General features: G+C 43.2%; 2 protein-coding genes across 3 annotated transcripts in view; both read right to left on the reverse strand.

The window, feature by feature from the left end:
- Nucleotides 1–774: 774 nt before the first annotated feature.
- Nucleotides 775–25769, reverse strand: part of GTF2IRD2B (GTF2I repeat domain containing 2B) — a 69050-nt gene continuing 44055 nt past the window's right edge. The window contains exons 10-16 of one of the 2 annotated variants that reach the window (XM_036279360.1): nt 24647–24703; nt 21477–21539; nt 8999–9076; nt 8003–8086; nt 5369–5552; nt 5043–5071; nt 775–2445 (exon numbers count right to left, since the gene is read on the reverse strand). In XM_036279360.1, coding sequence (XP_036135253.1) covers nt 842–2445; nt 5043–5071; nt 5369–5552; nt 8003–8086; nt 8999–9076; nt 21477–21539; nt 24647–24703 — 2099 coding nt within the window. In that variant the 3' untranslated portion in view covers nt 775–841. The remainder of the gene's footprint in view (nt 2446–5042; nt 5072–5368; nt 5553–8002; nt 8087–8998; nt 9077–21476; nt 21540–24646; nt 24704–25769) is intronic. The other variant, XM_036279361.1, reaches the window with a different exon arrangement.
- LOC118641799 (transcription elongation factor A protein-like 8) lies at nt 13656–14890 on the reverse strand. Its single transcript, XM_036279362.1, has 3 exons — nt 14801–14890; nt 14607–14682; nt 13656–13780 (listed from the first exon to the last, which is right to left on the reverse strand). Exons 1-3 carry the CDS (start codon nt 14888–14890, stop codon nt 13656–13658), a joined length of 291 nt encoding a protein of 96 aa, XP_036135255.1.

Consider the following 25769-nt stretch of genomic DNA (forward strand, 5'->3'; position numbering starts at 1 on the left):
GAAAAAAATATGCACATAAGTTTACATACATACAAATTATAGATACTCATTCATTTATACACTTATAGGCAATGCTGTACACATGTGAACGAGAGAGAGGAGAGAAAGCAAACACATGACAGAACACAGGGGTAAAATGTTGCAATATGAGAATCGCGCTAAAGGGCATGTAAGTGTTCTTCATACTATTTTTAATTTCTGCAACTTTTCTATAAATTTGTATTATTTCAAAATAAAGTTGAAAAAGAGACAACTTCCAAACCTCACTTTTCTTTGCCTTTTCAAGGCACGCGTTATTTGTTTTAGGGTTTTCCATTTCAAGCCCTACCTTCGAGTTCATGTGAAGGCAGAGGCTGATAACACGGAAATACTACAGTCTGTGAATACGTCTCCGACCAACTTTACTTAAACTTGGAATCATGTTAGGTTACAAGGGATACCATTCAAAAAGGGTGTGTGTGATAAATGCATGTGCATTCGTGCCCCTTAATGAATACACACATTGTCCATCTCCCTCTGGTCTCTGTTGACTGACTTAAACCTGGAGATGTCGCCCCAATGCCACAGGGGTCGAGCAAGTATGTGAATGAGTCACACGGGTCAGGCATAAGAAAAGGCAACTCCTAGAAATACAAGAAAACTTTCTTGATTTTTACTAGACTATAGTGAAGCATAAAATAGCATAAAAACAGTATGATACTGCAAATTATATTTCTGAGTCATAGTGAAAAAAAAACTGAACAAAAGAAACATTTAATAATTCATTTTCCCATCCCCAAATCCCTCGGGTGTAGAGGATTCTAGTCTTATACCCCAGGGGGGATGGCCAGGAGCGTGTTCTTCATGTCGAGATGTGGAGGACGGAGTCCCACTGTGAGTCCTTTAACTGGGAGCAGTATTTTGTTTTACTCAGTTTCATAATGGAAAACAGCTGTTCACAAATATAGGTGCTCCCGAACATGGAGAGAATCTTTGCACAGTGGTTTTTATATTTCGGGTAGCTACTCGAGAGGTACTTGTAGAATTCCGGTATGCCCACCTTGTCGTACCTGGCTTTCAGTCCCGTGTTGCACTGCAGATCGATAACCTCCATCTGCAGCGTCTCGTGCACGCTCTCGATCTTCATGGAGAACGGGGAGCTGAACAGGGTCAGTTCACTCTCATAGAGTTTGAAATCAGACAGTCTTTTCTGGAATTCAGTCTTCAATTCCACAATTTTGGGGATGTAGTTCAGGCCATCGCTTTCGTTTCTGGAAACTGATTTCAGTGTGGGAAAGTGGGCCAGGTTATTCCTTGCCAAATGAGTTTCCCAAAGGCACAGTTTTGCCAGAAATGCCCGAATCAAGTCGTACATCTGCGTAACGATTTGTGAATGCCCTTGGAGAGAGATGTTCAAGGTGTTCAGGTGCATTGTCATATCCACCAGGAAGGCCAAGTCTCTGACCCAGTCTTGAGAGCTCAGCTGAGGCAGGGGCTTTCCTCTGGATGACATGAAGGAATCAATTTCTTCCAATGATTCAAAAAACCTTTTCAGCACCAGCCCACGACTGAGCCACTTAATCTCTGTGTAGTACAGAAGGCTGCCATATTGGCTGTCCAGTTCATAGAGCAAAGTTGTGAACTCGCTGTGGTTCAGTCCCCGGGAGCATATCCAGTTCACGGAGTTAACCACCACATTCATGACGTGGTCCATCTTTAACTTCTGAGCACAAAGTGATTCTGGGTGAATGATGCAGCAAACAGACTTCAGATCCGAACCCTTGCAAACCATGGCCACCTTGGACTTCAGTTTTGTAACAAGCCCGCTGTTCGCATCCACCATGGCAGGGGTGCCAGTTGAGGCCACACTTACTAATTTCGACCAGTCAATGTTAAACTTTTTAAGACTTTTCTCAACACGCAAAAATATCTCATTTCCAGATTTCGTACCTGTCATGGGCACCGTATCCAAAAGTTCTTCCGACACATCAAAATTCTCATCGACACCACGAATGAATATGGCCAACTGGGTGGTGTTATTAATATCTGTGATCTCATCGATCGCAATAGAGTATGCCACAAATGATTTGATTTTTTCACGTAACTTCTCCCATAAGTTTCCAGTCACGTCTTCTACAGGCTGCAAGGCAGCATTTTCATTTGGACTCACATTCGCAAGCACTTGTTTTTGCTCAGGACACACAATTTCTGATGACCCTAGGAGGTACTTTCTGAATCCTTTTTTTAACTCATGAAGCTTCTCATCACGCATCTTCTCAGTATACTGGTCATAGTGCTTACTGTGGTTGGTTTGATAATGGCGTCTTAGGTTGTATTCTTTAGACACAGACATGCTCTGTTTGCATATTAGACATGTAGGGACATTCTGCACTTCCACGAAGAAATATGCTCTCTCCCACTTTTCTTGAAACACACGGCCCTCTTGGTCTATCTTTCTTTTTCCCACTTTTGATAGAGACATGGAGACAAGAGATGTTTCACTTTTCTTTGAGCTCTACTATTAGAAAAACAGCAGCAAAAGCATGATGATAAACAGGACAGATCAAGTGGCGAGGGGGTGTGGTCCACTGGAGAGGAACCCGGCCCTGCAGACAGGGACGGCTGACACTCCGCCCCAGCACACTGCTGCTGGAGGGAAGTGGGCCCACTGAGGCTGGAGCTTCAGATTTCTAAAGGAAACCTGAAAATCAATTTTCACGAAAAAGCCTTGGCTTTTTTTTTACATTTTTTCTTTATTGATTTTAGAGAGAGGGAGAGAGAGATAAAAACATCAGTGACAGAGCCCTAGCTGGTTTGGTTCAGCGGTTAGAGCATCAGCCCACGGTCCAGAGAGACCTGGGTTCGGTTCCCGCTAAAGGCACGTGCCTCAGTTACAGTTTGATCCTGGCCCCGGGTTGGGGTCATGTGGGTGGCGGCCAGTCGATGTGTCTCTCTCACATCGATGCCTCTCTCTCTCTCTCTTCCTCCCTTCCTACCTCTCGCTCTATCTGAAGATGAATGCAAAAATGCCCTCAGGTGAGGATAAAAAAAATTTAAAAGAAAACACAAAAAAACATCAGTGAGAGAGAACATGGATTGGCCACCTCCTGCATGCTCCCCACTGGGGATTGGGCCCACAACCTGGGCATGTGCCCTGACTGGGAATCAAACTGGTGACCTGTTGGTGCATGGGTCGACGCTCAACCACTGAGCCACACCAGCTGGGCTCCCTAAATAGAAAAAAAAAATTTTTTTTATTGATTTTAGAGAAAAAGGAAGGGAGAGGGAAAGAGAAATAGAAACATCGATGAGAAAGAACACTGATTGGCCGCCTCCTGCATACCCCCCACTGGGGATCAGGCCTGCAACCTGGGCATGTGCCCTGACCGGGAATCGAACCGGTGACCTCTTGGTGCATGGGTCCACGCTCAACCACTGAGCCACACCGGCCGGGCTGGGCTCCCTAAATTTTTAATGTTGGGAACTAATTCCCATTTTTAAAAGGTATATGAGCCAAACAAAATACATTTTAGTGAAGTTCAGCAAGTAGCTCTGTTTGCCACATCTGGTTTAAACAGGAATGATTTGAAAGTATATTTGCATTTAACATACATTTTTTCATTTGGTTCTCAAGAGAACTTTGAAATCAGAGACGGGAATGAGCACGGAAGGCATATGATTTACCTGCTGTGACTTACAAAAGACACAGGTGATAGCCAGAGAATTGCACAGAACTTACATTTTAAATGTAAAGAACCTGGCCATGATGCAGGTAAGCTTTACTTCGGGAGAACAGACATAAAGGCTCACTTTTGGTAGACTGCCAATAGAAAATGAAATGCTTGAATTTGGCACCAAATTAAAAAATGTATATATGTGTGTGTGTGTGTATATATATGTGTATACACACACACACACACACACATAGAGACAGAAAGTCAACTTAGTGGTTGGTATGCCTGGGGCTGGGGGTGGGAACGGGAAATGACTGAAAATAGGGAGGAGGAATATTTGGGGGTCAATGGAAATGTTCTAATATCAGATTGTGGGGATAGCTGCACAACTCCCTAAATTTACTAAAAAACACCAAATTGTGTATGCTCTACACAAATGAATTTTCTGGTATGCAAATTATGCAATAAAGCTATTAAAATGTAAAAAATTATTTAGTATCCAGATGAGTTCAGGAGTAATAATTGAATGTTTAAAAAGAATATTTTCGTTTCCAAATTTTAAGTGAGGAGGTTCCCTAGTGATTCAAGCTCTTGAGAACACCTCTGCACCTTCTGCCTCACTCACCCTATAGGATATTTTGACTTGCTTGGAAAAATGCCAGGGGAGACATTAAAAATATTTAATCAGCAGAGTGCCTGGGGCATTGCTCAATCAGAACAGATGTCAATTCAGCACCGATGGGGGAGGGGTTGGGAGGTTTGGGAGCACCCATTCTGAACTGTGGGTCTCGGGGGTGGGGCTGGGGTGGCCAGGCAGTCACTTTCTACCAACTGAGACTGAGTGGTTCAGTACTATGAGACCTGACCATAAAGAGCGCACACATCAAGTCTGCTGTGTGAGGAAAAAACCTCGCTAAGAAAACTCAAGGAACAGTCTGGCAGGTTTGGCTCAGCGGTTAGAGCGTTGGCCTGCAGTCTATAGAGACCCGGGTTCGGTTCCCGCTAAGGGCATGTGCCTCAGTTGCTGTTTGTCCCTGGCCCTGGTTGGGTCGTATGGGTGGCAACCACTTGATGTGTCCCTTTCACGTCTGTCCCTTTCACGTCGATGTTTCTCTTTCTCTCTCTTCCTCACACTCTATCTGAACAAAATATCAAAAAAAAAAAAAAAAAAAAAAAAAAGTCCTCAGATGAGGATTAAAAAAAACAAACAAAAAAACTGAAGGAACAGAATTAAAAGACTTTGCAAAAAGCAGGAAAAATAAAATGCTTATAGAGAGCAGCATGCTTTGCTCTAGGCTCAAGAAGTAAGGACCCCGTGGTCAGTTCCCACCAAGACGCTTCCCTCTGCACAGCGGTGGCTGCAGTGATCTCACCACCACGAATACTCACCATTGCTAAACTCCAGGCCTGGAAGTGGTCTGAAGAGAAAGAGACATCGGTGAATGCAACAATGTTCATTTTTCCTCTCTTGTCCATTTAGTTCTATTTGACAGACTTTTGGGAGTGTCAACTCTATGCCAGGCAGTGGGAAATGAAAACTGAGACAGCTGCCCTTGATCACCCAGAAACAGGAACAGGGACACACGGCGCGCAGAAGCAGGGTGCGGTAAAATGAGCTGAGAGCAGCTCGGCCCAGCAGCTGACTGCAGGGACCCACTGTCCACCTCCTGGGGTACAGGTCCCTATGCCCCCCTCGCGGGGGAACTCTCACTTACCTAATGACTGTGAATTTGATAAACTCTGCAGCATCTAAGATCCTTCTCATGGAGCTGATTTCCAGGTAACCAGGGGCTTTGAATACCACGCCCGGGGGCATGCCATCGATGACCACGCAGCCAGGGTTGAATGTGATTTTCCTGTAGGGGACTTTCACAGGGAAATCCACTCCAATGGCTTCACCTGTGATGAGACAAACAGCAAAAAATTAGTTGCACTTGTCTTGTATTTAACCCAAAGCATGCTTTATCTTTTTTAAAAATATGTTTTTATTGATTTTTTTAGAGAGAGAGAAAGGGAGAGAGACATAGAAACATCAATGTGAGAGAGAAACATTGATCGGCTGCCTCCTGCTTGCCCCCCACTGGGGATCGAGCCCGAAACCCCAGCATGTGCCCTGACCGGGAATCAAACCTGGACCTCTCAGTTCGCTGAGCCACACGTGCCAGGCCAAACTATGCTTTATCTTTTTTTAAAAATATTTTTTCTTTATTGATTTTAGAGAGAAAGGAAGAGGGAGAGAAAGACAGAAACATTGATGAGAGAGAACATTGACTGGACGCCTCCTGTACGCCCCCCACTGGGGATCGGGCCCACAACATGGGCATGTGCCCTGACTGGGAATCAAACCGGCGACCTCCTGGTGCATGGGTCGAAGCTCAAACAGTGAGCCACACCAGCTGGGCTCCATGCTTTATCTTTAATGTTAAGATTTTATTATTATTATTATCAAAAATTTGTTTTTCTTTAGTGATTTTAGAGAGAGAGAAAGTGAGAGGGAGAGAGAGAGAGAAACATCGATAAGAGAGAACATCGATTGGCCACCTCCTGCATGCCCCCCACTGGGGATCGGGCCCACAACATGGGCATGTGCCCTGACCAGGAATTGAACCAGCAACCTCTTGGTGCATGGGATGGCGTTCAACCTCTGAGCCATACCAGCCAGGCTTTAATGTCAAGATTTTAAATCATTCGCATCAACTGACAACAGTAGTGATCAGCCATTATTACTTTAATTTCCAGTAGTACTATGACGTATGAATAATCTTACTGATTTTGAAATTGTCAATGGGTAGTATAGCAGATTCAGTTTCTCTATCCATTAAATTGGTATTACCATAGTATCTATTGAAAAATATTTTTGTGAGGATTAAATGTTCAATCACATGTTGAGCACTAAAAACAATGCTTAGAAATGGAGATAAGCAACCTAACAGATGCTGAGTTTAAAATACTGCTTATAAGGATGCTCAATGAACGTAGTGAGGGCCTCAAGAGCATAAAAAAGGACCAGTCAGAAATGATGGATGCACAGTCAGAATTGAAGGAGGCATTAACTGAAATAAAGAATAATTTACACAGCTTCAATAGTACAGTACGTAAATCCAAGAAGCAAACCATCGATTTGGAATATAAGAAAGCAAAAAACGCCCAATCAGAACAGCAAAAGTAAAAAAGAATCCAAAAAAATGAGGATAGTGTAAGGAGCCTCTGGGACAACTTCAAGCGTGCCAACATTCGCATCTTGGGGGTGCCAGAAGGAGAAGAGCGAGAAAAAGAAATTGAAAACCTGTTTGAAACAATAATGACAGAAAACTTCCCTAACTTGGTGAAGGAAACAGACATACAAGTCCAGGAAGCACAGAGAGTCCCAAACAAGATGAACCCCAAGAGGCCCACACCAAGACACATCATCATCAAAATGCAAAAGGTTCAAGACAAAGAGAGAATCTTAAAAGCAGCAAGAGAAAGGCAGCTAGTTACCTACAAGGGAGTTCCCATAAGGCTGTCAGCTGATTTCTCAAAAGAAACTTTGCAGGCCAGAAGGAAGTGGCAAGAAATATTCAGGGTGATGAAAAGCAAGAACCTACAACCAAGATTACTCTAACCTGCAAAGCTGTCATTTAGAATCGATGGCCATATTAAGACTTTCCCAGACAAGAAAAAGTTAAACCAAACCGTTATTATATGAAATGATGAAGGGTCTTTTTGAAGAAAAAGATAAAATATATGTACAAACAAAATGGCAATGAATACATATCTATCGACAATGGAATCTACAAACAAAATGAACAGGCAGAACAGAAACATTCTCACAGATACAGAGAACATTTTGTTGGTTGCCATATGGGAGGGGGGTTGGGGGAATGGGTGAAAAGGTGAAGAGATTAAGAAGTACAAATTCATTGCTAGACTGACAAACCCCAAAGGGAAAGGGGTTGGAGGGGGTGGGAAGAAATAAACCAAAGAACTTATGTGCATAACCAATGGACACAGACAACAGTGTGGGAAAAGGCGGGAGGGGGGTGGGAGTGGGGAGGAGGGGGTCAATGGGGGAAAAATGTGGAACATCTGTAATACATTTTACATCCAACAATAAAGATTTTAAAAAAATAAAAAAAATAAATAAAAACAATGCTTAGCCATGGTAAGAATGCAGTAAATCAAAGATAGCAATTATTATTATTATTATTGTAAATAGTGTTTCCATGTAAAAGCTCTTCAGTAAAAATACACACTAATTTTGATCATAGCTCCTTCACAGAAAGATCGGTTTCTTAGGTAATGTATTCAGTTAAAAAGAAATATTTTAAATATATAAGCTTTGGATATGTAATGATATAAAAACTTACCAAATTTTCGGCTAAAGAGGTCATTGACTTGTTCTCTTAGTTGTTTTATCTTTTCAATGCTTGATAATCTTTCCTTCTCATTATCTAAAAATAATTAAATAAATAAGCAAACTAGGGTTATTGACAGATTTGCCCCCAAGAAAGGTGTTGGAGGAAATGCCTGTTAGCATATGAAAAAGCATTTTACCTGGCTTATCATTCAGTTTAGTTTTACCAACAATTAAGCATTTTAGAAATTCGTAAATGGAAGCCATTACAAATGGTATAGAATTTTCCAAATTATAACTCTATATAAACATACTACATACTACTTTCGGGAACATTTTCAGTATCATGAAAGACAAGGATGTTCACTTTAACCCCAACTCTTCAACATTATAATAGAAATCCAATGCAATATGACATGTAAAGAAAATAAGATGTATTAAGGTTAGAAGATATTTTTAAATACTTAAAATTTTTATTCTATTTAATTTGAGTAAATAAAGCAACTACATGATTCAAAATTCAGGAGATATAAACTAGTACATAGTGAAACGTCTCTCTCCCATCCCTATCTTAGCTCTTGGTTTCCTTCCCTGGAGGAATTATGGTATTAGATTCTGTGGTAGCTCTCCACATATATTTTACATACATTTATTACTTGATAGGAAGCAAATAAATTTCACCTCTGTGGCCAATTCCGATTCAATGGTAGCTATTGCTTGGAGCCATCTGCCCTGAGGTGCACTTTCCAGGTATCGCCAGGGCATGGCTGGGAGATCAATATCTCTGATTAACAATGTTTGATATAAGCAAGGTAATTCAGTGTGGGAATCTGCAGCATAGTTTATATTCCTGAATTAAAGTCATTCCATAGTGGACAGGTAAACTAAGCCTCCCCACTCCTCACCTCCCCCAGAATCCAAGAGACTAGTCCAATGTCATAATATAGTCAAAACATAACAAAATAAAAAATATAATATAAATGTGATAAAGCCAGATAAACTTCCATACCTGGAACTGTCACCTGAACAATGTTAAGATCTTCAACACCTGCTGCAGAACTTGCAATATTGGATGAATCTGTGTTTCCTTAAAACAGAAATTTAAAATTAGGCTAATTTTCCTCTAAAAATGTGAAATGCCACTACTCAGAAGCCCAGAATGAAAATTTTAACATCCTGAGAACATTTAGCTGCAAGAAAACAAGACAGCTTGGCATGAATCACTATTCGAGTCTCCGCGGTTCAATGGTGATGTCAAGGGGCACAGGGCACACCGCTTTCATTTAGTTCTTATCCCCAGGACTTTGTTCAGTCAGTCTAACTAGATTTTAAAAGAAGGATGTTTAAAAGTATATTTCCTTTGTTTCTATTCTCAGTTTAAAAGGGGGTAAAAGGAACTAAGACATATAAATGTGTCTAAGAGGACATTTAAGTAGCAGACAGACATCCTATGAAAAACGATTTGACAGTCACAGAAACAAACACTCTGGCAGGGTTCATGTAAAAGCTGAGTCGATGTTAGCATGTATTTTGGTCAAAGGATAAACACAACATTCATTTCTAGGTGAGAAATGTAAACGAGACTGTCCAGTCCTCTCCCAGGAACTCGAAGCCCAGTCCGTATGTTGTGTGAATGATCATTTGGGCGTTTGAGATTATGCATCAGAAGAGCAAGACCTTAGAGGGACGCCAGGAGCCACACTGGCAACAAAAGCCCTCCGGTTTATCCAAAGTGCTCCATGCTGCTTCAAACACAGAACTTTTGGAGAAAATGTGCTTCCCTTTTCCTTAAAATTGGTCATTTTTAAATCAGTCCAATAAATCCTGGAAGGTCTAGTTCTTAACAGGGAGGCTCCACAGTAAAGGCTTTACTGAAACTACTGGGGGCGCCAGCAGCATCTTGACATAAGAGAGATCTTCCAGAGTGCTTAACACCAGCGAGCCTCCGAAACACCCAGAACCAAAGCCAGGTCATCAGAATCAACAAGAAAGAGCGTGCCAGAAGATGAGGCATTATGTTCTAATAAAGTGCTAATGTTTTATCATTTTTTTTTTTTTTATCCTCACCCGAGGACATTTTTCCATTTTTTGTACAGTTAGAGTGGAAGGGAGAGAGAGGAAGAGATAGAGAGAAAGAAACATGGATGTGAAAGGGACACATCGAGTGGCTGCCACCCACACGACCAACCAGGGCCGGGGACAAACTGCAACCGAGGTACATGCCCTTAGCGGGAACCGAACCCGGGTCTCTCAGGACCACAGGTCGACGCTCTAACCGCTGAGCCAAACCGGCCAGGGCTAATGTTTTATCATTTAAACTGACTCCTCAGAACATAGAAATGTGTCACAAAACACACCAAGCGCAATTTAAAAAGTGATCACAACCCAATGATAATTAATGCACAAATTGGCAGTTAATCCATTTTAATAACTCTGCTGCACATTTCAAATAAATGGATGACATTTTAACTAAGGGGTTCAAATCTTAACTCCTCTAAAGCTCTTACTTTACATCATAAACAATGACTCTTTTTTACTTTTATTTTAAATTTTTTTCTTTATTGATTTTAGAGAGAGAGGAAGTGAGAGGAAAAGAGAGAGAGAAACATCAATGAGAGAGAATATCGACTAGCTGCCTCCTGCATGCCCCCGACTGGGGATCGGGCCCACAACCTGGGCATGTGCCCTGACCAGGAATCAAACCGGTGACCTCTTGGTGCCTGGGTCGACACTCAACTACTGAGCCACACCGGCCCGGCCAATGACTCTATTTTAATTGAATGCTCAATAACCTTGTAAGTTAGTTTAAAACTGCTCATCTGGTTTATATGCTACAAGCCATCATGATAATATTTGTCAGATGAAGGACAAGAACACTCCTACAATGAACTTCTAAACGCTTTTAATCCATTGCTAGATGCAAGCTTGTTAGTGGCTAAATTATTTGCCAAATAATTTATGGATAATTCTTTTATTTATTTATTTGTTTGTTAATCCTCACCAGAGGATATTTTTCCTTTGATTTTTTAAGATAGAGTGGAAGGGAGAGAGGGAGGGAGAGAAAGAGAGAGATAGAAACATTGATTGGTTGCCTTCAGCATGACCTCGACCAGGGCTGGGGATTGAATGCAGGTATGTGCCCTTGACCGAGAACCCTTTGGTCCATGGGCTGACATTCTAACCACTGAGCCAAACCAGCCAGGGCATGGTTAGTTTTTTTCTTTATTGATCTTTTTTAGAGAGAGAGGAAGGGAGAGGATGAGAGAGAACATCGACTGGCTCCCTCCTCCGCGTCCCCACTGGGGATTTGGCCTACAACCTGGGCATGTGTCCTGACTGGGAATCGAACTGGTGACCTCTTGGTGCATGGGTCGACACTCAACCACTGAGCCACACCGGCCAAGCTGGTTAATTCATTTAAAAGCTTCTTCTTTTTTTTTTTTTTTAATTTTTTTTTTTTATCCTCACCTGAGGACATTTTTCCATTTTTTGTTCAGGTAGAGTGGGAGGGAGAGAGAGGAAGAGAGAGAGAGAAACATCGATGCGAAAGGAACACATCGAGTGGCTGCCACCTGCACAACCGAGCAGGGCCGGGGACAAACTGCAGCCAAGGTACGCGCCCTTAGCGGGAACCGAACCCGGGTCTCTCAGGACCGCAGGCCGACACTCTAACCGCTGAGCCAAACCGGCCAGGGCCATTTAAAAGCTTCTGTCCAGCCCTGGCCAATTTGGCTCAGCAGTTAGAGCGTCGGCCTGCGGTCCAGAGAGACCCGGGTTCGGTTCCCACTAAGGGCACGTGCCTCGGTTGCAGTTTGTCCCCGGCCCTGGTTGGTTGTGCGGGTGGCAGCTACTCGATGTGTCCCTTTCACGTCGATGTTTCTCTCTCTCTCTTCCTCTCTCTCCCTCCCACTCTATCTGAACAACAACAAAAAATGTCCTTGGGTGAGGATAAAAAAATAAAATAAATAAATAAAAGCTTCTGTCCAGACCCGCTGGTGTGGCTCAGTTGGTTGAGCATCATCCCATGTACCAGGAGGTCAGGACACATGCCCAGGTTTCCAGCTTGATCCCCAGTAGGGAGTGTGCAGGAGGCAGCTGACTGATGTTTCTCTCTCACTGATGTCTCTATCTCTCTCTCCCTCTCCATAAAATCTATCTATCTATCCAATAAATCTATCTATCTATCTATCTATCTATCTATCTATCTATCTATCTATCTATCTATCTATCTGATATACACACTTCTATCCAGCACGAAGGGTGATTCAGCCTACGCTTCCTGTGCAATCATGGTGCCCCGCAGACAGCACAGGAAAGAGGCTACTTTGGAACATTCTGGCATTCAAATCACTGCTGGACTTTGGTTCTGATGTGGACTTCTTTCTTTTATAGTGTTAAAAATACTTCAAGGAAACAATCAATAGAACAATGAATAAATTTTGATTTATACATACAATGGAATAGTAGTCAGACTTAAAAAGGAAGTTTGACATATGCTGCAACCTGGATAAATTCTGAAGACTTTAAATGAAAAATGCCAAACACAAAAGGTTATATACTGTATATGTGAAATCAATACGAAATATGTGGACTAGGTGAAGCAACAGACAGAAGTGAGTCGCTGGTTGGCAGGGCTGGCTGAGTGGGAGACGGAAAGGGAGAGGAACAGCCTAATGGGTATGGGGTGTTACTTTGGGGCGATGAAAATGTTTCGGAACTAGATAGAGGTGATGTTGGTTGCATTACACCGTGAATGTACAAAAAGCCATTTAATTAATTGTTCACTCTAAACACTGATGTGAGAGAGAAACATCGATCGGATGTCTCCTGCACGCCCCCTACTGGGGATCGAGCCTGCAACCCGGGCCTGTGCCCTGACCAGGAATCAAAACGGAACCTCTCAGTCCATCAGAGGATGCTCAATCCACTGAGCCACACTGGCTGGGCGCATCTTATTTTCTTATCCATTCAGCCACCCTATATCTTTTGTTTGTTTGTTTGTAATAATTGCCAGTTTTATTCCTTTGGCCAAGAGATCCAGAGGTGATTGGAGGTTTACATTTTAATAGTTATTTCATCAGGAGTTAGATGCCCCCATTGCTCTTATAAGCTGGTTGCACATTATTTGATTTCCTTACTTATTACAAAATTTTAATTGTCTGTGACACTAGTTCACTAAATAATACATATAAGCAAAAAAGAAAACTCACACCACACAGAAATAAGCAATTAAGTTTTTGATGTATGTATGTATGCATGTATGCACACACACACGCATGCACGCACGCACACAATTTGGGATTTTTATCCTACGTCTGTGAGCTGATACTAAATAAGCTACTTTGTAACTTATGTTAGTTTACAATATGGAATGAAGATACTTTCATGCATTTGTATGAAACTTCCCAATTAAAAAACAGACCTGGAGAATAGGTCAACATATGAAATCCAGTAAGATGCTGGTTAACAAGAAAACTATCTAAAATAAAATTCCACCTGATGATTAAAAGTAAAGCGAAGGTAAAAAGATATGTCACAAAATGCTAACAGAAAGAAAGCAGGGGCTAGATTTTACTATCAGGTTAAAAAAAAAAAAGAATTTAAGGCCTAAAGCACACAGGATAAGTCGTCTGAGTGAATGTCTGCTTCCAACGCATCATCACCATCTAGTTTCTTAGCTTCTTATTCTTCCCTAAACCACCCAACTCATCTGCTCCTCTTAGTGTTTCCTCAGGGTCCAAATGCCTGACGGGAGTGTCCTCTTTAAATCCCTGGACAGGTTGGGTCAGCGCTTCTGAGGACTCCCTCTGCCTCCCGGTGTACACTGTCTTCCCAAGGCTGAGGACTTCCCTCTGCCTCCCGGTGTACACTGTCTTCCCAAGGCTGAGGTTTCCTTCTGCCTCCCGGGGTACACTGTCTTCCCAAGGCTGAGGTTTCCTTCTGCCTCCCGGTGTACACTGTCTTCCCAAGGCTGAGGCTTCCCTCTGCCTCCCGGGGTACACTGTCTTCCCAAGGCTGAGGACTTCCCTCTGCCTCCCGGTGTACACTGTCTTCCCAAGGCTGAGGTTTCCTTCTGCCTCCCGGGGTACACTGTCTTCCCAAGGCTGAGGTTCCCTCTGCCTCCCGGTGTACACTGTCTTCCCAAGGCTGAGGTTCCCTCTGCCTCCCGGTGTACACTGTCTTCCCAAGGCTGAGGACTTCCCTCTGCCTCCCGGTGTACACTGTCTTCCCAAGGCTGAGGTTTCCTTCTGCCTCCCGGGGTACACTGTCTGCCCAAGGCTGAGGTTCCCTCTGCCTCCCGGTGTACACTGTCTTCCCAAGGCTGAGGTTCCCTCTGCCTCCCGGTGTACACTGTCTTCCCAAGGCTGAGGCGTCCCTCTGCCTCCCGGGGTACACTGTCTTCCCAAGGCTGAGGCTTCCCTCTGCCTCCCGGTGTACACTGTCTTCCCAAGGCTGAGGACTCCCTCTGCCTCCCGGGGTACACTGTCTTCCCAAGGCTGAGGCGTCCCTCTGCCTCCCGGGGTACACTGTCTTCCCAAGGCTGAGGCTTCCCTCTGCCTCCCGGGGTACACTGTCTTCCCAAGGCTGAGGACTTCCCTCTGCCTCCCGGGGTACACTGTCTTCCCAAGGCTGAGGACTTCCCTCTGCCTCCCGGGGTACACTGTCTTCCCAAGGCTGAGGACTTCCTTCTGCCTCCCGGGGTACGCTGTCTTCCCAAGGCTGAGGCTTCCTTCTGCCTCCCGGGGTACACTGTCTTCCCAAGGCTGAGGACTTCCTTCTGCCTCCCGGGGTACACTGTCTTCCCTTCTGCCTCCTGGGGTACATCTTCTGAAGCGTGGTCTTCCTCAACCTTTGGCACATTCTGTGGTTTGCCTTCATTTTCTTCGCAAGACTTCTGCATGTTGACCACTTTCTACTCTTTCCTCTTGGAATAAATCCTTCAGGGATCCAGGGGACTTTTCTCCTTCCCTCACTCGATTTGTGTCGCGCCCCAAAGACCAAGCGTCCTGAAAGGATCCAGGGCACTTTTCTTCTCCAGCAATAGGGACGGAGCACCACCCTACTGGACCCTTAATCCATTTACCTTTAAAGTAACTGTTGATAGATATGTAGTTACTGCCATTTTATTATTCATGTTTTTGTTTCCCCTCCTCTCTCCTCCTCCTCTTCCTCCCCCCCCCCCTTCCCCCTCCTCCTCCAAGTCCCATTAACATTTCTTGTAATACTGGTTTGGTGCTCATGAACTCCTTTAGTTTTTCTTGTCTTGACTTTATTAGTCCTTCAATTCTAGACGGTAGCTTTGCTGGGTAAAGCAGCGATTTTCACCCTGTGTGCCATGGCACACCGGTGTGCTGCAAGACTTTTTAAAACATGCAATACTTGCCTGGTTGGTGTGGCTCAGTGGCTGAGCATCGACCCATGCACCAAGAGGTCGTTGGTTCGATTCCCGGTCAGGGCACATGCCCAGGTTGTGGGCCAAATCCCCAGTGGGGGCATGCAGTAAGCGGCCAATTAATGTTCTCTCTCATTGATGTTTCTATCTCTCTCTCCCTCTCCCTCCCTCTCTCTCTAAAATCAATAAAGAAAAAACGAAACAAAAAACAAAATAAAACATGCAATATCTGACTATTTAGTCAGGGGCACGGACCTCTTTTCCCTTAGATTGTCAAATAAAAAAAAATGACAACAGCCAACACAATAGCTGTTTGATGTGAATGAATCAAAATTATACCTATTTTTGAAGAACAAAAATATGAACAATAAAATGGCAATTAATACATATCTATCAACAACTGAATTTACAAACAAAATGAGCAAGCAGAAGAGAAACAGATTCATAGATACAGAGAACTTTTTGTTGCTTGCCAGATGGGCAGGGGCAGGGGGAATGGGTGAAAAAGATGAATAAATTAAGAAGTACACATTGGTTGTTAGGCTGATGAACCTCAAAGAGAAGGTGGGGGAGGGCAGGATGAGATAAATCAAAGAACTTCTATGCATATATGCATAACCAATGGACACTGACAATAGTGTGGGGAAGGCAGGAGGGGGTGGGATTGAGGAGGAGGGGGTCACTGGGGAAAAAAGGGGGGGCATCTGTAATACATTCAACAATAAAGATGAGTTAAAAAAAAAACACAAAACCAAAAAAAACCTGAAACAAAATTATACCTATTTTTTTTTTTTTTTGGCAGATCAGCAAAGAATACATGTTTTGGTGTGCTGCAGAATTTTAGTAATTAGTTTATGTGTGCCATGAGATGAAAATAGTTGAAAATTGTTGGGGTAGAGTAATCTTGATAGGAGGTCCTTGCTTTTCAGCACTTTGAATATTCTGTGCCAATCCCTTCTGGCCTGCAAGTCTTATGTGAGCTCTTTGTAGGTATCTGCTTTTCTCTTGCTGCTTTTAATATTCTTTCCTTTGACTTTAAATTTTGGCATTTTAATTATGATGTGTCTTGGTGTGGGCCTATTTGAGTTCATCTTGTTTGGGACTTCCTAGACTTGTATATCTATTTCCTTTGCCAAGTTAGGGATGTTTTCAGTCATCATTTCTTCAAATAGGTTTTCAATTCCTTGCTGTCTCTCTTCTCCTTTTGGTACTCCTATGAGGCAAATGTTGTTATGCTTGATGTTGTCCCAGAAGCACCTACACTGCCCTCATTTGTTTGGATTCTTTTTGCTGCTCTGACTAGGTGTTTTCTCCTACCTTATATTCTAAATCGTTGATTTGATTCTCTGCTTCATTGTAATGTATTCTTCACTTCAGTTATTGTATTCTTCATTTCTGACTGGTGGTTCTTTTTTGTTTTCTATCTCCATTTTTGTGTTTCCTATGTCTTTGCTGAAGTCCTCACTGAGATCATTGATATTCTTTATATTCAGTGTTTTTAACTCTGCATATGGTAGACTGCTTGTTTCCATTTTGTTTAATTCTTTTTCTGAAGTTTTGTTGTGTTCTTTCATTTGGGACATGTTTGTCTCCTTCTTTTGGCTGCCTCCCTGTGTTTTTTCTTTCTTTCTTTTTTTTTTATCCTCACCCGAGGACATTTTTCCATTTTTTGTTCAGATAGAGTGGGAGGGGGAGAGAGAGAGAGAGACATCAATGTGAAAGGGACACATTGAGTGGTTGCCACCCGCACGACCCAACCAGGGCCTGGGACAAACTGCAACCAAGGTATGTGCCCTTAGCGGGAAATGAACCCGGGTCTCTCTGGACTGCAGGCTGATGCTCTAACCACTGAGCCAAACCAGCCAGGGCTCCCGGTGTTTTTTCTATGTATTAGGTAGAGCTGCTATGTCTCCCAGTCTTGGTAGCATGGTCTTATATAGTAAGTATCCTGTGGGGCCAACTGGTGCAGTCTCCCTGGGCACCTGAGCTGGTGCTCCAGGTCTGTCCCTTGTGTGGGTTGTGTGTGCCCTCCTGTCGTAGTTGAGTTGTGACTGCTGTTGGCACAGTAGTGGGAGGTCGACTGACCCTCAGGCTGATTGGTTATGAGGACTGGCAGTGACTACAGTCGGGGAGCTGTTGTGCAGGGGCTGACCCTATGGAGCAGGATTCACTTTGGCAGGGCTCTGGTGCCTGCAAAGCCTGCTCTTTAGGAGTAGAATTTGTTGAGGTGGTTGGGTGGTACTCTGGTGTGGTCTGAAGCTGGCCACCAGGTGTGCTGGTTCTAGGGCCTCTTAGAAGGGATTTTGGTCTAGGCCAAGTTAAGCCACTGCCTGTGCCTAGCCTGGGGCCACCTGGTATGAGCTTCAAAATGATCTGCAGATGGCTGCCACTTGTGCTGGGCTTGGAAGTGCCTAGGAGAGGCTGAGTTGCAACCTGGGGCTGGCTGATGCTGGTCCAGGCTTGAGGCTGCTTAGCAAGAGGTACAGTGACTGCTGAGGCCAGATGCTGCTTGTTTGGGGTTTGTGAATCTTCAAGAGATTTTAGGAAAGTCTGCAGTATGAGCCAAGACAGGAAAAGCCAATGAAAGCAGCTTGGGTGGGCCTGCAAGTTGGGTAAGGTAGGGTCTCAGGGAATCAACAGGTCAGGCTGAATGGTGTTAGCCAGGCTGATGGAGACTCAGATATGGCATTTGCCAGGGCCTGCAGGCTGTGGTGGGAGGGAGGGCTCAACAAAGGAGCAATGGTGCCTGCTAGTACTTCTATTTGGGAGAAAGCTGTCCATCCAGCCCTTGCCTTGAAGCCAGACAATTCAGTTCCTTCCTATATGTGTCTGGCTCCTTTTGAGCTGCTGCCCCAGTGCTGGAGCTCAGAGGGAGTGAGTCCGAGTAAGTCCACGCACGGGTCTTGAAGAGGAACACCGGGGCCTCCAGCAGTGCTCTGTCTCACTCAGCCACCGTCTACTGATTCTCACAGCCAGAAGTCTGGGACTTCTCTTCCCAGCACTGTAACCCCGGCTGGAGAGCCTGGCCCGGGTCTGCAACCCCTCGCTCCTCGTGGGGCCTGTGAAGCTGCGATATCCCTCCAGATTTTACACTGTCACACGTGGGTGTGGGACCAGCCTGTTCTGCATCTCTGCCCCTCCTACCAGTCTCCAAGTGGCTTCTTTTATATATCCTTAGTTATAGGACTTCTGTTCAGCTACACTTCAGGGGGTTCTCAATGATGGTTGTTCTGTAGTTTAGTTGAAGTTTTGATGTGGTTGTGGGAAGAGGTCAGCACAGCATTTCCCTACACCGTTATCTTGACTGGACGCCTGTATAATGCTTTTTCTAAACAAAACTGAGATCCCACTGTAAATGGTGATTTCTTTTAGTCCCCCTCTGTTTTGGGTATAACTTGTCTTGAGCCAGACAGTTTTGCTTCTCACTGAACATACTGTGAGCATTTTCTCATATGGATCACCACAATCCACTCTCTACATGTTGGGCACCTAAATTGCACCCACTTTTTCTGTTATAAATAATGACAAAGAGGTTTCTTTCCCCCTAAAGTAATCAACTCAATGAAACCATTTTTAGAATTCAAAAAACCGAAGCACAACGGAATCATCAAATTCGGATGGGAATAACATTCATTCAATTTCAAAATTCCCCCAATCATGGCAGAACCAGTTCAGACCCTGTGATATTTCAAGGGAAGTAACATTATCTCTAAGTAAAAAGGACTCACTCAGAAAAAAAAGTACATACAACTTCGAAGGCATAAATGTGTATATATGTATTTTTTATCCTCACTGAGGACATTTTTGCATTTCAGATAGAGGGGGAGGAAGAGAGGAGGAGAGAGAGAGAGAGAAACAGCGACGAGAGAGAGACATGTTGACTGGTTGCCACCCACATGACCCAAACCAGGGCAGGGGACAAACTGCAACCGAGGTTCATGTCCCCAGAGGGAACCAAACCCGGGACTCTTTGGTATGCAGATCGATGCTCTAACTGCTGAGCCAAACTGGCCAGGGTCATAAATGTATATTTTAAAAGCATAATTTGTATGTTTATACACTATTATCCAAATACTACTATCTTCTTGTTAAATCATGTTTCCACTGGAAAAATAAAACTGCAATTTTATAATTCAGATTTTACTAATTCAAAATCACATCGGTTAATTTAGTGCTAGGATAAAATTATATACCTAATTACTAATTCTGAGACCTCATAACATTATTTTTATTATCTTTTAATGTATATAGTCTTTTTTTTCAGTCCTCACCTGAGGACATTTTCCATTTTTGTTCAGATAGAGTGGGAGGGAGAGAGAGGAAGAGAGAGAGAGAGAACTATCGACATGAAAGGGACACATCGAGTGGCTGCCTCCCGCACAATCCCAGCCAGGGCCGGGGACTAATCGCAACTGAGGTATGTACCCTTGACCAGAATCGAACCCGCAATTTATTGGTCTGTGGGCCAATACTCTAACCACTGAGCAAAACTGGCAGGGTTGTTTATAGTCTTTTACAAATACGTTTTTATTGATTTTAAAGAGAGAGGAAGGGAAAGGGAGAGAGAGAAAAATATTGATGTGAAAAAGGAGTATCGATTGGCAGCCTTCTACACGCCCCCTACTGGGGATGGAGCCCGCAGCCTGGGCATGTGCCCTGACTGGAAATCGAACCGGTGACCTTTCAGTGCATGGGACGACACTCAATCCACTGAGCCACACTGGTCAGGGCTCATAACAATATTAAAGACATAAAATAAAAGAAGTTCTCATATTAAAAAGACACTATAAATCAGCTCGTGTTTCAGCATCAGAGGTAAAAATATTTTTAGCAGATTACTAAATGGATAACAAAGAAAAAAATAGTACATTCTTTGAACTAAATGGGCTGAAAATCCACAAACTTCAGGATAAATGGTCTCATTACTATGAAAAATAAAAAACTTAAAAAGCAAACTTTTAACTATAAAGACTATCCTTAGAATATAACTACTGGGTATAGTATTCAAACAAATATTGAACAAAAAAGTCACCCCAATAAATTTAATTTAAAAAGATTTAGTCTTAGAAAAATATTATGCCACATTAAAAAAAAACAACACCCTTGTTCTGGCCGGTTTGGCTCCGCGGTTAGAGCGTTGGCCCGTGGACAATGAGTTGCAGGTTTGATTCCGGTCAAGGGTACGTACCTCAGATGCGATTCATCCTGGGCCCTGGCTGGGGTCGTGCAGGAGGCAGCCACTTGATGTGTCCCTTTCATGTTGGTATTTCTCTCTTTCTCTCTCTCCCTCCCATTCTATCTGAACAAAAGTGGAAAAATGTCCTCGGGTGAGGATTAAAAAAACAACCACCACCAAATCAAACATATCAGTTTGTAAGTATTTTATTTCATTTTATTTTATTTTTTGAATCCTCACCTGAGGATATTTTTTTGTTTCTCAGCAGATAGAGTGGGAGGAAGAAAGGGAGAGAGAGACAGAGAGAGAGACAGAGAGACAGAGACATCGATGTGAGAGAGACACATCAGTTGGCTGCCTCCCGCACGCCCGACCAGGGCTGTGGATGAACCACAACTGAGGTACGTGCCCTTGACCTAAATCGAACCCGAGACTCATTGGTCTGAGGGCTGACGCTCTAACTGCTGAGACAGACCAGCCAGGGCAGTTTGTAAGTATTTTAAAGAGGATAATCTTACATAGTGAATTGTATAAATCTTTTTAAAAAAAGCACACTTTGAAGTTCACATCCTTTAGATATTTGCACTTACACTGAGCTCACTGACTCGGGCCTGATCCGTGTTACTTGACAGCTGTGCACCACACTGGTGGGGGGAAGTGGTCCTTTCCTTCCTTTTCCTCCCCCTGCCCCGCCCCCTTCGTCGTCCCCCGGGACAGAGGCCGTGTGCGCCCCCCCCCCCCCCCCCCCGACTTGCACGTCCCAGCTCAGTGTAAAGCCTGGAGCGCTGGACTTGCAGGAACCGCTGGCCGCAGGAACCGCTGGCCGCAGTGCTCACACGTCAGTTCCGACCTCCCCACAACACCCTCCCAGAAGAAATGGAGACAGCAGTGCGGATGGCGAGGCTTCTGGCGACTAACCTTCCACTTTCACCTCAGCGTCAGGGTCCTCACTCGACTCTGAAGGGACAAGCTGAGTAGAATCTTGAAAAAAAATTTCTAAAATGACATTCATTGTTATGTATTCTCATGTTCCACCATTTTACTGCTCCTATACCAAAAATGTAGCTTATCCCGGCATCTAAAATACACTTTGTACTTAATAAAGGTATTAACATAAAGGTAATTTTAATTTTAGAAGGGATAATAGGATGACAAAGGATAATCTTATAAGGGTCAAGAAGAGATAAGAAACTTTCAGTCCGGCCAGTGTGGCTCAGTGGTTGAGCATCGACCCAGGCACCAGGAGGTCGCCGGTTTGATTCCTGGCCAGGACTCATGCCCAGGTTGTGGGCCCGATCCCCAGTGGGGGGCATGCAGGAGGCGGCCGATCGATGTTCTCTCTCATCGATGTTTCTATCTCTCTCTCCCTCTCACTTTCTCTCTCTCTAAAATCAATACAGGAAAAAAAAAAAAAGAAACTTTCAGATAATTATCAAATAATATGAAGTTACCCATATAAATGGATACAGAATATCATTCTATTTGAGCCAATGGAATTCATGTGATTATAGTGTTTTCTTGTCATCAGGAATTACTATGACCAAAAAAAGCCATTTGTGCCCTGGCCCGTTTGGCTCAGAGGTTAGAGCATCAGCCCTCTGACTGAAGGGTCTCGAGTTTGATTTCAGGTCAAGGACGTGTACCTGGGTTACAGGTTTGCTCCCCGGCCCCGGTCAGGGTCATGTGGGAGGCAACCAATCGATGTGTCTCCCTCACATTGATGCTTCTCTCTCTCACTCCCCATCCCTCCCTTCTACTTTATCTAAAATTGAATGAAAAAATATCCTTGAGTGAGGGTTAAAAAAAAAAGCCATTTGCCAGCAGCCCCTGGGTGTTCAGTCTGTCCTCACAGGGCAGCACAATCACTTTTTTTGGTAGACAAGGGTTACAACAGAGTATTAAATTCTACATACTGATAAAAGCCAGGCTAGGATATCTCATGTAACTCTCTGGCTCATTTTAGAAAGATTTGGCAAAGCTTACATTAATTGTTAGTAAAGACTCGAATTCAGCCCTGGCCAGTTTGGCTCAGCGGTTAGAGCGTCGGCCTGCGGTCCGGAGAGACCCGGGTTCGGTTCCCGCTAAGGGCACATACTTCGGTTGCAGTTTGTCCCCGGCCCTGGTTTGTCGTGCAGGTGGCAGCCACTCAATGTGTCCCTTCACGTCGATGTTTCTCTCTCTCTCTCCCTCCCACTCTATCTGTACAAAAAATAGAAAAATATCCTTGGGTGAGGATAAAAAAAAAAAAAAGACTCGAATTCAAAACTAATTTTAGCTCTTTTGACATTGCACCATTGCTATGTAAGATGGAACCTTTGGGAAAAAATGGGTGAACGTACAATTCTCAAAGCATCTTGTGAATCTGTAATTATTTCAGAATAAAAAGTAAAACACAAATAAGTCAGATCTGTTGTAAATGGGCTTCCCATTATAGTGTGATAATAAAAATGTTTTCAGAAATAAAGCAATTCAAAGGCCAACATCCAATGACATCTTTCTGACTCTCACTCAACACCAATTCTACAACTTTTTCCTATGTAGGTTTTCTTTCTTTCTTTCTTTTTTTAGATAGAGTGGGAGGGAGAGAGGGAAGAAGAGAGAGAGAGAGAAACATCGATGTGAGAGAGACACATCGAGTGACTGCCACCCACTCGAGCCCAACCAGGGCTGGGGACAAACTGCAACCGAGGTATGTGCCCTTAGCGGGAACCGAACCCAGGACTCTCCGGTCCGCGCTGACGCTCTAACCGCTGAGCCAAACCGGCCAGGGCTGTAGGTTTTCTTGTTTCTAAATACTATCTATCCATTAAAAAAAACAATATCTTAACAGGCTTTAACAAAGAAAAGTAAAATGTATGGGAGGTATAGATTTCAACAGAATTCAAAACAACTGTCCTCCCCCATACCCAGAGAAGGTCAGAGACTGCATTGAAGCAAAAGAAAAAATGAAACAAAAAACAATATGGAAGAATCCTGTCACATGCTCCGACACGGATGAATCCTGAGGGCATCACGCTCAGTGAAATAAGCCAGTCACAACAGGACAAGTACTACATGACTCCACTCATACGAGGCACCGGGAGCAGTGAAATTCGGAGACAGAAAGTAGAATGGGGCCGCAGGGAAGGGGGAGCGGATGTTTAATGGGAATTGATTTGCAAAATGAAAAAGTTCTCAGGATCAGTTCCACAACCATGTGAATATACCCAACACATGGGCTCAGCCAGCACTGAACTGCACATTTAACAATGGTTGAGATGGTAAATTTCACATTATGTGTTTTTTACCACAATAAGAAATATATATATAATGAACAATTCTAAGACCGGACTCTAGCGTAGTATGTTCTCTGGCAAAATCTATCCAAATTCTTTTAGGTCAGCCAATTGGACAAACAACTCAGGGGCCATTGGAGTTGTCCTCCACTAGAAAGAACATAGACCCCCTAAATCAGAGAAGCTATTAAAAAAGACTGCAAATCAGCTCCTTGGAAAATGCTTTTGACTTAAAGAAAAATACAAATCATTTTGCTACTAAGAAAGATGGACTACCTCCTAAAAATAAGTTCATCATGCCTGCAAGCTGACAAAGGCATTTCACGCCTCTGGATTTGGAGAGGAAGCTTCCTTTATTAATGTTCCTGTGGACATGTATAAACCGCTTTAAGAGTACAGGCCTTAAATAGGATGCTCAAGAGTTATATGAATGTAGAGAAGTATTAACAAATTTTAGTTCTACTTAGATAATTTCCTAAAACACTTTTCAACTCAGTTCAAAAGAATTGGGGTACGCCCATCCAAAAGGCCAAAGGAAATAAAGCAACAGATGGCACCGGTGCCAAGTTTTCCTCCCACTGAACTTCTGCATCCAGGGGCTTGAAGCAGAATCACTTAGATCACGAGAGAGATATAGATAGAGAGAGAGAGAGAGAGAGAGAGAGGGAGGGAGGACTCAGCCAGTTCTCTAAGGAAGCACGCCAGGAAGTCCCCTTCTTTATTGTCAAATATGTGTGTTTAAAAGACCCTGTTTTCTGTAAAATATTGTAAACTAAAAAATATATATATAATAAAATACTTCATTGTTCTAACCTTCCATTGGCAATTCCATTTCTATTACTTCATTGATCGCAGAAGACTGATGGCTTTCTGAAAGGAAAGCAAACGATATATAAAAAAAGGTGGAAGCACAAATTTTAAAAAAAGAATAACTTAAAACAGTGCAAACAATCCAGGCAGTCACAGAAATGTACATGAAATACTTGGACTCCTTGAAATAAAATTTGCACAAATGACCCTCCCTCCCTCCCTCCCTCCTTTTCTTCCTTCAGAACATTGTAAACATACAGAACAGAGAGATGGTATAATGCCCATCCCCCAGCGTCAACAGTCATCAACTCATGTGATCCTGTTTCCTCTGTGCCCTTCCCACCCCAACCCTGCTGGTGATTTAAACTAAATCCCAGATGTGACAGAATTCAATGTGCAAATACTGTGTAGGTACCAACAAGATAATAACTCTCGTCCTTCGGCATCACCCCAATATCACGATGGCCCCCAAATTAAATTATTTTTAATTATCATCTCATATCCAATCATCATTCAAATTTTCTCAGTTTTCTCACAAATGTCTTTTTCTAAAAAGAGCCTTTTATTTTGAAATAGTTTTAACTATTACAGAGAAGTTGCAAAAATTAAACAGAACAAAGCTTATATAACCATTTACTCAGATAACATGTTAACGTTTTACCGTTTCCTTTATCATTTGTAATTTCTCCCCTCCCTCCGCACAATCTACCTACACGGGAGAGAGAGATGTATATATACATACTCCCCCATCAAACTACCTCAGAGAAAGTTACATACATCACGGACCTTTATCTCAGAATGCTTATTTCCTAAGAATAGGGATATTGTCTTACATGAGCACAGTGTTACTTATAAAATCACAGCATGTAATGTTGAGACAACACTTTTACTTATTCTATCGTTCATATTCCAATTTTGTCAGTTGCCCCAAATGTCATCTGCAGCTCTTCTGCTTTCTGTCGCGGATCCAGTTTGCCATCAGGATGGTCTTTTGCTGTCACGTCTCTTGTCTCCTTTAATCTGGAACAGTTCCACAGTCTGTCTTTGATATTTATGGCATTGTCATTTTTAAAGACTATACCTCCGCCCCTCAGAATGTTCCTCATTTGAGCTTGTCTGATGTTTC

Source organism: Molossus molossus, unplaced genomic scaffold, assembly GCF_014108415.1.
Source record: "Molossus molossus isolate mMolMol1 unplaced genomic scaffold, mMolMol1.p scaffold_m16_p_3, whole genome shotgun sequence".
In the NCBI taxonomy this organism is placed as follows: Eukaryota; Metazoa; Chordata; class Mammalia; order Chiroptera; family Molossidae; genus Molossus; species Molossus molossus.

Excerpts from the sequence above, each read along its gene's own strand:
- LOC118641799 (XM_036279362.1), bottom strand. The coding sequence starts at position 14,890 with ATGCAGAAGTCTTGCGAAGAAAATGAAGGCAAACCACAGAATGTGCCA. Across the intron at positions 14,683-14,800 it reads CAGAAGATGTACCCCAGGAG|GCAGAAGGAAGTCCTCAGCC; the intron begins GCAGAAGGGAAG and ends GTACCCCGGGAG. Across the intron at positions 13,781-14,606 it reads TCCTCAGCCTTGGGAAGACA|CGCTGACCCAACCTGTCCAG; the intron begins GTGTACCCCGGG and ends AGTCCTCAGAAG.